This window comes from Callionymus lyra, chromosome 5, assembly GCF_982586985.1.
Source record: "Callionymus lyra chromosome 5, fCalLyr1.hap1.1, whole genome shotgun sequence".
Lineage (NCBI taxonomy): Eukaryota > Metazoa > Chordata > Actinopteri > Syngnathiformes > Callionymidae > Callionymus > Callionymus lyra.
In genome coordinates, this window is record NC_141822.1 from 21,163,219 (window position 1) to 21,176,556 (window position 13,338).

At 38.0% G+C, this 13,338-nt stretch overlaps 1 protein-coding gene across 3 annotated transcripts in view; it reads right to left on the reverse strand.

Moving 5' to 3' along the window:
- The window catches only part of LOC148079724 (receptor tyrosine-protein kinase erbB-4-like), a 222,740-nt gene that overhangs the window by 32,584 nt on the left and 176,818 nt on the right, over nt 1–13,338 (reverse strand). For all 3 annotated transcript variants that reach the window (XM_087791381.1, XM_087791382.1, XM_087791380.1), the window contains exons 15-17: nt 11,620–11,774; nt 9,606–9,650; nt 3,801–3,933 (exon numbers count right to left, since the gene is read on the reverse strand). In XM_087791381.1, coding sequence (XP_087647507.1) covers nt 3,801–3,933; nt 9,606–9,650; nt 11,620–11,774 — 333 coding nt within the window. The remainder of the gene's footprint in view (nt 1–3,800; nt 3,934–9,605; nt 9,651–11,619; nt 11,775–13,338) is intronic.

The following is a 13,338-nucleotide window of genomic DNA, read 5'->3' on the forward strand; positions in this document are numbered from 1 at the left end:
ATAACGCAATGTGCTTTCGACAAATGAGCTTTACTGGGGGAGCACTGGAGAGGATTCAGTTGCTTTACTGGACAAATAGGCAGAACGCTGAAGACTCCTGCTTGAATACATCCACCGAATTATTGTTATTGACTAAATAAACAGTGTTTCCAAACATTGATTCCACTGCGACATCGCTGCATAAATGTTCACATTATACATCTTTGTTTATGGATTACGTCATCCAGCTGTTATTGAACCTTTTAACAGAAAAACAGTTAATCCGAGAAAGTCCCTTAATACCATATTCTATTTATAACTTTTGTATGTTGCAGGCAACTATCAAATACAGATATAAAGAAATATGAAATGCAATAACCGCACATAAACATAAAATAGATCAGATTCATCTTTTTTTAATCTTCCCTCATTTACATAATTTAATTTTACAACTAAATAAAAATGTTTGTACTTTAGCTTTATTCTTGAAAAACATAAAACTAGATACATTGCTCTAGTTCATATTTTAGAATATACTTTATCCAAGGACTATATAGACACATTTATAAATTCCATCTGTTAGAACATTATATTAGAAGAGTCTAATTAAACTGTTTTTTCCATTTACTGATAATTTCTCAGGCAAATATACAAAAGTCTTTTTTTTTCTTTTTTTTTTAAAACATTTTCAGTGCATACCAATCACAGCAGAGTGGGTGTGGTTATGGTAATCAATATTTGATCTCCAGAAAAAAATATTTATTTTTAGGGGGCGGGCTTAAGCACATTTTCTGACACATACTGATAAGTACAATATAAGTCCACGATCTATTTAAGATACACTTAAATCAACACATTAGTTTCCGTTAGTTAACCCTTTTTTTTTTTTACCCATATGCTGCTGCTACCTCTATCTATTCCGTCCTGTTAAAAGCACCAACCGCACACACTGCAAGTCATTTTACCATTTGTTTTCCTTTAGCTTTTTAAAAATGGCTGAAAGTAGAATCAAGACTTTTGCATAAACTAGTTGCTTTTCCTGAAGTAGCTCATTAAGGCAATTTGTCCACAAAAGCTGAAGTGCCCTAATTTGCAAAGCTGTTACTTTCTTTATGGCAAAACTCCAGCAGCATGGAGAATATTGCAATACATTAATGTAAAGTCATGTTCTTTTATACTAGCTTACAGATTATTGTGTAGTAAAATTGATGTCCTTCCTTCCTTCCTTCCTTCCTTCCTTCCTTCCTTCCTTCCTTCCTTCCTTCCTTCCTTCCTTCCTTCCTTCCTTCCTTCCTTCCTTCCTTCCTTCCTTCCTTCCTTCCTTCCTTCCTTCCTTCCCTCCCTCCCTCCCTCCCTCCCTCCCTCCCTCCCTTCCTCCCTCCCTCCCTCCCTCCCTCCCTCCCTCCCTCCCTCCCTTCCTCCCTTCCTTCCTTCCTTCCTTCCTTCCTTCAATATTTGCTTCAAGTAGAATTTTAAATCCTTATCTTAACCTACAAAGTGTTACATGGTCTAGCACCAACATACAGTACATCTAAGATTTCCTCCAAACATTTCAACCTTCTAGGACGTTACGATCCTTAAACTCAGATCTATTAGTTATACCTCAAAGCATCAAATGTAGATACGGAGCCAGGGCCTTCAGTTTTCAGGCTCCACCGCTGTGAAACCAATTACCGGTCTCAGTCCGGAGGGCAGACACCCTCTCTCTTATGTGTACAATAAGTCTTAAAACTCTCCTCTCTGCCTGGACCAGCTCTTAGTCATGCTGCTATAGGTTTGGATTGCTGGAGGAGTTCTTTACCCACCGAGCTCTCTCTTTCTCTGTCTTTTCTTTCCTGCCTCATGTCTCACCAACTGTGCAGTTCTAACACTTCCTCTTCATCCCCCCATAGCTCAGTGTCTGACCTTCTTTAACAGCACCTCCGGAAGATGCTGCTGGATGGACAAAGACTATAGATTCAAACAGGTGCCATTGATGCAGGTAATAGAAGAGAATAGAAGAGCTTCAATAATGAAGTAATGGGTCTGGGAGGGGACAAAATTATTGCTTTTGCTAAATACTTATTTTCTGCACCATTATACAAATACATTATTTTTAAATCATCGAAAAAGCTTTCTTGGAAAAAAAAATTGTGTCTCACGGTTTAGGTTTACCTAAGATGAACAGATTTTGTATCTTTTTGAGAGGAACAACTTTTGGAAACAACACCCCCCCCCCATCCTCCTCTGAATATAATATCTATTGCACAAAAAAGAAGCAAGAGGAGAGAAAGCGGGTCAAGCAGATAACCTCTCGTTTCCTTCGGTTGACAGTACATTGGTGGATCTTCTCAGATCTCGGATTCAAGACTTCCCGTCACGGAGCAAGGTGATCCTGCGATTAAGATGGATGAGCATCGCCTGGAAGTGCAGGTTGCCCTGATTGCGGCCTGTGACCTGACAGCTGTCTCTAGCGCCGCCACATTACCGAGGATTTATACAAATACTGAGTGACAGTCAGCAAAACCTGCCTCTCTTAAGGCCACACCACTGTTTGCGGCTGTGTTCATGCACCACGACGAAAGGTGATCCTCCGGAGTGAAGAGACCATTAGCTCATCTGAAATCTTTGACTTTCTGCTCTCAACATGCTCCCGTCAAGGTCTGATGTGAAGCAAATACATCTCTGGAGGTTTGCTTGAGCATCATTGCTGAGGCAGAACATTTGAAGGTTTGTGTTCGCCAATTGATGAATTGGCATTGTAACTTTTAAGTGAGCTCCTGGGTGTTGTTGGGAAGCTGACTTGGCAAAATGAACAACAGTGAATCTGTCTTCTTTCCATCTCTAAATCAAGGACATTGTATAACACTAACCAACTTGAAGTAATAACTTCGAAGTTGAATTTATTTTTATTTTGTATTCTTCTTTTTTTTATTACTGCCGCCTACTTTCACAAGTCAAATATCAAACTGCAGAAAATATGATATAACATCAAGACCGATATTTAAGAAATGAAAAATAATATAAGAGGGAAAAAGAGAGCGAGAGTATTGAACAAGGTTGCCAGGAGTAGAAGTAGAAGGAGAAGCAGAAGATTTAAGCAAGGAACAGAATTAAAAGATTGCAGGGTTTAAGGAGGAAAAATGTGCTGTTCCAGATGTATTCAAGCGATAAAAAACCTTTCCCTGTAAGTAAGTTTTTACCTCAGAGATTCAAGACTGTCAAGAAAAAATGAATGACAAGATAATCACAAAAGAAAAAAACAAACAAAGACAATACAAGATAATATCAGAATTAAAACCAACCAAAACTACTCAAACTCAAAGACATCGCGATACCGAATCACCTATAGACAATTTACATGTATAATAATATCAATTTACGTCTTCTTCTGACATGACAGTCACTTGCATTCTCATTTTTATTTAATATACTTGTTTGTACAATCATCTTTTAACCTTATTTGTGTTGTTATAGCTATTGTAGGACGTTTTCTCCTTTAATATGATTCTACAATAATATTTGACGTACCCTTTTTTCAGCTTTAAATCTTTAAAAACCTGTAGTATCATAGCTCATGCTGAGATGCTAATGTATGCATAGAGATTAAAATGAACAAACTATTGCACAAACATTATTTGATAAACAGGAAAGTTTTCAAGTGTCCTTCAGCGAACCCTTAACCCTGCAACCGGCCCGCTGCTGATGAGTGTCCTCGGGCTGCTCTTCAGCTGCTTCCATCATGGGAGTGAGTCAGCAGAAATGGTTTAACACCCAATATCTTTCCCGCTCGCATCCAAAATACGTCCGAAAATGGGAAATGAATGCCTGTGACCTCTTACCTCGGTCTCCAGAAAGCGCCGCAAGGCTCTTTTCTTCTTGATGCTCTTGCGTCGAACATAAACGGCAACACTCAGCGCCAAGATGACCATGATAAATAGACTTCCGATGATACCCGCTGCTATTAGGGGAGTCCTGCAGAGACAGAGCAGGGGATGAACATTAACACTGATGAAATATTAAGGAGTAGAATCGGATGCATTGTATCGCATTACCTCCCCTGTATTAACTTTTATTCACACATTCTTTTAACTAAAACCGGAGGGGTCCCCAGATCCCCTCATACAATCAACAAACTCAAGGTACAGGGATGTAGATGCATATATGATGACAGAGTCAGTACAGTGATGATGCCATCCTTGTGTAGAAATGTCAAGACCTTAGTAGGCCTTGAAGATGTTGTGTGTGTACATGTGTGTGTGTGTGTGTGTGTGTGTTTGCCTGTCTTCATGAAACTAGGTTTGAGGAGTAAAAAACACCTTGCTTGCTCAAGGGAGAAGGTGTGTGGTTGGCATGATAAGAGAAGTCCGGTTTATGCTAAATGGGACGCAGGTCTCTGGGTCCCTATGGTTGTCAAGTGTTGCATGTATTCCCACACGGGGGGTCCAGAGTGACGGAAAGAACAATGTATGATGGGTCCAATGGAGGTGATGGACGGTTAGATAACGCATCTGATCCACTAACAATCACATTCTCTGATGGCCGATTCATTCTTTGTGACGCTGGACGATGTGTCGACCCACTCCAGCTAGATTCATTGCCATGGATCAGAAGACAGTTTGTAGCTCCTGCTTTTATTTCTGCGTAACTTTTGAAGCATGTGCAGGTGAATCTACTCTGTGTTTAGATGGGCCTACCTTATTACAGCAGAGCTTCGCCATTATTTTTTCTTATGCCCCCTTTAGGATGATGAACACCTTTCGTGCGCCTCACACTCTCCCAGGCAGCTGTATGTATAGTATAATCTGCTTATAAAATGGTTATAAGTACACTTCTCTAAAACATTGGTTGTTTATTAACAATCAAGAAAACAAAATAAAGATACAATTACAACAACAAATAACTTTATTTTCGTCTGTAAAAGAACAAACTCAAGGTGCATCATTTTGCCTGTAATAATAATAATGATTGAGTAAAATGCTAAAATGTGATGAATCTTCATTTAACTTTTGACCAATTAAATTGAACCATGAAAAATAAAATATATACATTTTAATTGATGAGAAACTCGGGAGCTCAATATGTAAAACAAAATATAATAACAACATTTGTGCTGTTAAAAAAATGAAATCAAAAAAGGGAGGTCAGTATAAGTGGCCTTAATGAGAACATTTTGTACCGCAAAGTTTTTCAAAGCGAGGTTTGAAGCACGATACTGCAACTCTCAGCTCTTTCTCGGTGTTTATCTTAACCTGTACTTGGTCTTCAGTGCAGCAACAGCAGATACGATGAATGTGCTTGAGGGTTTACTGATAGTAGCTTTCATAATGTAGGATGATTGTTGGCAATATTTGGCAAGTGAACTCGAAAAACCCTACACGACTTTTCCATGGGCCTGAGGTGTTAAGTCTTGAAGTGACGCCTTCATTTTTGTGCTTACTGACGTTTTTGGACACCAGTCTTTTCCTCATTTCACACCATTGCCATTGTAAATACAAGCTGTAAATACACTTAGTAATATTTCTTGCATTTGGTTTTGGTAATTTACAGGCTGAACTGAATGTAAATTTACTTGTGATGGTCTGATGAAGATTCATGAGTCAGTGTCATTATTTTCAGAGTCCACTAGATGGCGATCTTTGCACCGTTTTCTTTTGTTCTAATCATTTTTATACGTATGGCGCCACCTACTGACCTCTAAACATGACACTCCTTCATGAAGCTTCATCAGACCATCATTGGTTTGTTGAATTATTGCTTTTCATATCTTTGTATTTTTGTTAAAGAACTGTTTCATATTGTATCACACCAGGGGCCAAACTTGTTTAGCAGTCTATGTAAGTTACGGTGAAAAAAAGTTTTACTTAACAGGAATTTTGATATTGCTCTTTCTTTATATAAGGTTAAATTAATTCAGTTTCAGTTTAACTTCCAGCATCACGATCAGAATCAGAAACTTTTAATGAGAATAAAGTGTTTTCAATACAAATTGGATTTTTTGTGGTGTCAGAACAGAATAAAATAATGCATAAGGTAACACACAAAATAAGCAATATAAGAACAAAACCAATCCCTGAGGCAGCCATTCTAAGGCACCTATGCTTACTAATATGAAAGACATCCATCATCTCTAAAGGTCCAATTTAAGAACATTGTTCTACTTTAATTATGATACAAACGTCTGGCAGGAGCCACATACAATGACTTGGCCTTGAGTTTGAAACATGAGAATAGTTTATTCCTGTAATTCACTTATTTATTTTACACAACATGCTCATGATTCATTTGTATTTAGAATGTGTTTAATTTCCAAGCAGTAACATCCATTGCAAGTTATCAAAGTCATGAATTTTAGTTTTTTACTTTAAAATGTTTGGGTCTGTTCCTTTTAACTATAAGTTATTGATTTTGTTTTGCATCTCCTTGCACTCAATCACTTCTTTTTCTTGTCACCTTTCTCACTGTGATCTTTACCCTTCTTCTTCTTTTTTTTGTTGCAGAAAACATAAACGCAAAGATTAAAATAACCCCTTTCTCCTCCGAAAAAACTGAAGTTCAAACCTCTATTAGCGCTGAAGGCCATTAGCTGCTAATGGAAGATTCATGTATCACAGGGAGTTAAGGTGCAGCAACGTTTGCCATATTGAGAGAGGCTCTAAATTTACAAAGGACGCTGTGGGCTGGGACGTAATGAGATTTACTGCCTGGTGGTGAATAGTGATGCACGTGTAAGGGATGATTAGGCCGAGGGGGGTAAAGAGACAAGGAGAAATGAAAAATGCTTGGGAGAGACTTTAGATAACAAAGGACGAACATTTACAGTAGAAAAAATGCCTCAAAGTAAAAGAAAAACTAGCACCGTAGTTTTTTAAATAAACCTCAACATTTCATTAATCAATTGTAATATCGAATCTAGTTTGAAATGTTAAAAAAATATATTATTTGTTTTATATAAAAGTAAATACCCTTTTTATATACTTCACCTGCAATACTACAGTTTAAATTGTATATAGCACACTAGAGAGTTTCCTCTATACAGGCAGGTTTTTATATATTTAAGAAAAAATGTTCTCCAGCAGACATGTGATGGAGTGGGTTTTTGACAGTTTTTGAGAGATTTACAAACTAACGTTTGATAACTTGTTGTGCCTCAGGGTCGGATTTAAAGCCGCAGATTCAGTTTGAGAACAACAATCACGGCTTGAATGAGTCCAGCCTTGGTCTGGGTGAGGTCTTTGTCTGGTCGAGGAGTTTTCAACAGGGAAAAATAGACGACTGCACCGGGCAAACTTGGTTTCAGCCACACTTACGTTCAAAAGCGTCTGTGCTCACATAGCTTCAAATGGAGATTTAAAAAAAGAAAAAAACGCCTCCTTTTCATTTCCTTTGTTTTATTTTACAATACCAACGTAAGTGGAAACGATTGTACGATAAAAGAGGAGCCGAGTCAGCAGATAAAAGCTCTACGTTTTCGGATCAATTATATTTCATTCATCGACCTTTCACCATAAATTATGATGATGAAGGATATAGTTGGTCACACGGTGAGAAGGTTATCTTCCTAGCGCGTTGGAAGAAATCAGGCTGATGCTTCTGAACATAATATAAATTCCTCTGTCAGTCTACTCTGCTTTCACATGTATTGTTTTAAAATACTGAGCACTGAATAAATACTGTACATCGTAGGTGCTACTTCTTTAATATCAATCTGAATTAAAAAGATAAGGTGATTATTCAGTTTGTTTGATTATTGATATGGCGCACGACAGTAAGCGTGATGGCCTCGCAGCAAGAAGGTTGCCGGTTTGCTTCCAGGTTGGGAAGGAGCCAACTGTTTCTGTGTGGAGTTTGTCTGTTCTCCCTGTGTTTCCTGGGTTTACTCCGGTTTCCTCCCACAGTCCATAAACATACAGAGGTTGCTTGGAAACCCCGTGAAATGGTCCGTAGCTATGAGTGTTTGTGTGCATGGTCGTATGTCTTTGTCCTGTCCAGGGTGTCCCTCACCTCTCGCCCAATGAAACTGATAAATGATTGGTGCTTTTCAGTAGCAGTGTATACTATGTATTAGTACTATGGATGATCACCTCTCCCTTAAACAATCTAAAACAGATCTAGATACATGGATCACAATACGATTAATTCCTGAAACATTTCAATATATAAAGATGTGATGAAATTTGATGCAATGCAGTTCACCAATTTGTGGGTTGAAAAATGATGTAAAAATGTATCAGGTTTTACTTATGCTTTTTCTAACTTGCCTTTTTGTTTATAAACCTTAACAGTTTATTATGTAACATAAGGTAAGCTTTTCCGTCTTTAGTTGCCATTTTTGAGCTCCTTTCTGTGTTTCTGCATCCTCTGCATTTTCATTTCTCGCCTGTTTCAATGCACGTTCTGGATTTACGTCTTGTGGATTTAGTGTTGCTTAAAGACTGTGATGTTGGACACTTTCTTAGCTTCCTTGAGCACGATTTGGTTTTCTGCCTCTCCTAACTCCTGACATCGACTCCTGGATTGGTGTCTCCATGCCATCATAACAGGCGAGTGCTTAGATTAGACCAGCTACTGCTCAAATCAATGTTTTACACACTTTATAAATTGCCAGACTTTTATCCAGTTTCCTTTTCTTCTTAAATTTTTTTTTAAGATGTGTGGGTCATGCTGTGTTAACCCTTGTGTTATCTCTAGGTCAAGGTGACCTAGTGTTTGAGGAATCCTATGTGTTTACCATCGGGTCATCTTGACCCAGAGATAATACAAGGATTAACTGCTCTGGTGTTGTTTGACAGCTTCAAACAAAAAGGTGACTCTTGTCACTGCCTAGGTTCTACGAGATAAGAGCACCATATTTTGTATGGAACCCATAACCGCATATAAATTATCCAAAATATACATGAAGTACTTTTCTTGGATTAAAAAAAACATTTCATTAAGAGAGACACTTCTCAATACATATGGTGGTTCAACTTCCACGTTCCTGCTGTTCTATTGATTTTTTTTTCTTCGTAGTAAACTGAAGTAATCTATAATAAAGACACTTGTTACTGTTCCCACTCTTACAATGATGATTTATTTGAACAGCAGATATGCTTTAAAATAACTACAGAACTTAGTGGGAGGCATTCATTACTGCAGCAACCTTACTACGAACAAGACTGTGAACTCCCACGATGCATTTCTACACATTGCTCTATTGAGTGCTGATTAGCCTCCACAATACTGTACTTAAATTATACGCCATGTTGCTCATTCCAAAGGAATTGACGGCTGTGATTTGTCAGCCCCTGAAGTCGGCTGTTGCTAAACATCTTCAGACATTCTTATCTGTGCAGGCTTTTTCCTTGATTTTCTGGGACTCCTGTGTTTGTCTTATGTGTCTTGGCCTTTTAAAGCATGTATTTTAGCTGTGTATTGTTTTTGAATGTTAAAGCGCTTCGTGACCCTGGTCTAGAAAGGCACTTTACAAATAACCTTTACTTTACTTACTTACTTGGCTGGGCGGCAAAGCATTATTTGAGCTGTTCAGGTCTTGTGCGTGTATGTGTGTCTGTTCTTATTCTTTAACCAGCTTCTGCAGAGCACAGCCCTGCCTCACAGGGGAACGTCCAGTGACGAGCAACACAATCACTCTAGAGAATTCTCACCTGTCCATCATGCCAACACAATCCTGAAGTCGTGGACCGACACACCTGAAAGCAGGAGAAACAAGAGATTATCTGTTAATTCACTGACAGGTTATGAGTAAGCCTTGTGCACGTCAGTCATCTTTCACTGTGAGGAACTGATGAAAGATGGAGAGCAGAGAAGCCATCGACCATTAGCAGAGATTATGTCAGGAAAAAAAATGTAAGTCAAAGAAATGACATGATTTGCTGATTTCTAACAATAAATCCTATTTAATTGTCATTATAAAAGAAGACTGTGGGACACATCTGGAAATGAGATACTTCAAGGATCCTTATTGGAAATTAAGAATAAATAAAATAAATAATGTCTTTAAAACTTTGACAGGCAGCATGCTGGTGGCATCTCTGGTGTCAGGTGAGCTGTCAAACATGTAACAAAAATAATTTGTCAGCACTCGTGGAAGAATTGGGTTGTTACGGCTGAAGGCCAGGTTGTCCCTGGAGAAGTGGCTCTTACTCAGATAGGGCCAGTTAAAAAAAAAGATAACTCAAAATGTTTTCATTGTTGGTACTAACCATTTTTAATAGCTTTTGTTTGAGTCTTGCTTTCTTAATTTTGCTCCCGAAGTTTTCTACATGAGCTCAGTCTCTGATATACTCATTTCCAACCTTGTCTTTACAAGTCAAAACTGTGCAACTCAGACTCTTTCAACTGCTTCTTATCCTTGTGTCAGAGTAGCTGTCTGTAAAATATACTGTACATCACTGTCAATCACGGATGACATTCACCTCCACCCACCCTAACCTGCCTGCACTCTTCACCTCTCTTTATCTCTTTCCATCATTCTGCATGACCGATTTTCCATCCTAACTACTCAGATTTTAGTTTTTACTTATCATCATTATTCTTATTTTTTGTTTTCACTTTTCTTTCTATTTAACCTCTTTATTTTCACAATGAAATAAGAGGGAAATAACCCATGTTATGTTTATCTTCTTGTCTTTAACGCTGGTGCATCTCAGCCAAAAATCAAACCAATTTATCGTCATCTGTCTCAATTTGGCCAAAATAAAACTGCTGTCGGCAACTTACGCATCATAATTGTGAACTATAATAACCTGTCAGCTGCAAATCGTCTCATTAAACACTCTTATTTTCAGCACATTACCGAACTTGTTTGAAGTCACTTTCACAGTGGTTGTTTTTCCAAAGATTATAGTTGATCTTCTTTTTTTAATAAGAGAACAACATTAGCGCTAATGAAGGAATGTTAATTTGAGGCACCTTCACACATCAAAACTGATCTTGTATTTTACATTGTAATCTGAAACTAGAAAAATAAACTTCAGTCGCTTCTTTCATCTACGACATGTTAATCGTCTCTTGGGTAGAGCGACGCTATTCTTCTTTGTGCAGTGTAAAACAATTAATCAGAATATTATATAAGGAAACTACTTGAGAAAGACAGTCCAAAACTAATGAACTAATTAAATATTTTAGAAGCATTTATTTATAGTTGTAATAATAATAATAATAATAATACATTGTATTTATATTGCACTTTTCGTCATACATGACCTCAAAGTACATAGTATAGTGTTTAGTCTTGCAGGATATACTTTACTTTTATTTTATTTTGTGTACTTTGAAAAGTGCTAAAGAAAACAGAGTATTACTATTATTATTAAAAACATGTTACAGTGTGTCTGTCCAATTTCAATCAAATACCATACTATTTTAAATATGGAATACGATTTTATATAATTTCTGCAATTTAACTTTAAATTTAACTTTATATCAGAAGTTTTTGGGGGTATTTGGTCTTTAAATTAACTTGTAATACCTGAAAAGGATCATGTGAATTTACATTTTTCAATTATTCTTTTTAGATATTCATTAACCCTCACTTTTATCTTCACAAATGTCTCCTTGAAGTAAAAAAATAAGTTATTTTTTGCATTTTAACACATTTTTGACACACAGTCACGGAACCTGGAATGTAATAATTAAAAAATAAGCTCGGTCAATTACCCCTGGGAGCAGTTAGCGTGGCAGGGATGGCATTCGTTGTTGGCTTTTGCGTATTTAAAGATGAAGCTGTTGGTTCCCTGCAGACCGTCAGGGCACTTCTCCACACAGTTGGGTCCGTCTTTAAAGTGATCACACTTAATGCAGTGATCTGGGCCCTGCAAAGAACATCAAGATTAAATAACAGATTCAAAAGAAGTGCTGGCGGTGCACGGCGACAAATAAACAGCGAGGTAGTATATTTGTGAAAAGGGCAAGGTTTAATGTGAAGTAGAGGATAGTTGCGGCGGGGAAATAAGGTTTTCCGAACTGTGGAACGGAACAACATTACTGAACATGAAAAATGAACAACGGTGGCGGACAAAATCAGATTCAAACAAATTATGTCAATTTGCTCTCTTTCCGCCGGAGCTAATGTCGCTGGCATGACCCGCGTGAATTCAATTCGAGTCATTTAAAAAGCGCCGAGCAAAATTGCCCAGAGTGTATTCTGCTGCAACCCTGTAGGAAATGGCAAAATGCATAAAGAATGAGGTCATGTCAAGGTACAGCACAGCAGGGGTTGACATGCGGTGGCCGAGCACGAGCACAGCTTGATTCTTGAATGAATAACGACCGTGTGTTTGGGTCCGACTTGGATTTAAGACCGAGACACACTACCAAGACCGGGAAGGTGTCGAGATCGATCCAGACTGAGTCAAGACCAGAACTATTTCAGATGGAGGCAACGACAGAGTGGGAGTGTGGAGTGGAGTGGGCTGTAATGATGTGTCAACGTTTGTGTGATGTGTATTATTAAAGGAAAAGAAAAATAGTTAATTATGCTTCAAGACCACTATTACGAGTGGGAGGAAACAGGAGCGGGATAAGACTATGACACCATTTACAGACCTAGACCACGCTAAATGACCAAACTAAATGTATCAGTCTGACCCAGACCAAGACTGGTGGGTCAGACTGACTGACTGAAAAACAAAGATAAAAAGGTATAATTTCAATGGTTGGTCCATTCACACAGTAGAGGCAGTATCTCACCGTCAGAGACTAAACATTGCTTGTGCTCTCACCAGGGCGATGAGTCTGAGACCTGATAGAGACTTGAAAACGTCTCCAAATAGTCTCCAAAAAAATAAAACTTGGTTGCGATTCGACTTGTGTCAAGAAGATGTCGCTGCGACCAGCAGAGCCTCCAGTTGCTGCCAGTTTATGACCTAGTCTCTAGGCCAGCCCTTTATATAAAGGTTTTTTTAAGGACTAAAAAAGGATTCACAATATGCAATGCATACAGTATTTAAAAATCTTAAATATCTTAAATCATTGTTCACCGATTGGAATAAGTATTTTATGCCCTTCAGGGGAATACATCTCTTTTTAGATCTCTTTCAAATCCTTGAGTTGAAGAATCTGTCGCCTGGCAACTTAAAGCGTTCTGAATAGGTTTATAGGTTTACATCTTAATACGTTTTTTGGGCGCTACTTTATCCCCTCTGCCGTACTTTTTGGGGACATTGTCAGACGGGAAATCTCATCCAGGACCCATTTTAAGCTGATTGGCTGAATAAAGGAGGTTGTCAAAACGAAGGACTTCAAGGTACAAGATCCCATGCATCTATTCTTTGATACTATAGAGTTGTTTATCGTAGAAACACCAACATTGAAGATGTTGTTTTTGGGCGTATTGTATACATTTCTCTTACACTGATTAGAACCTTAGATTTCAGT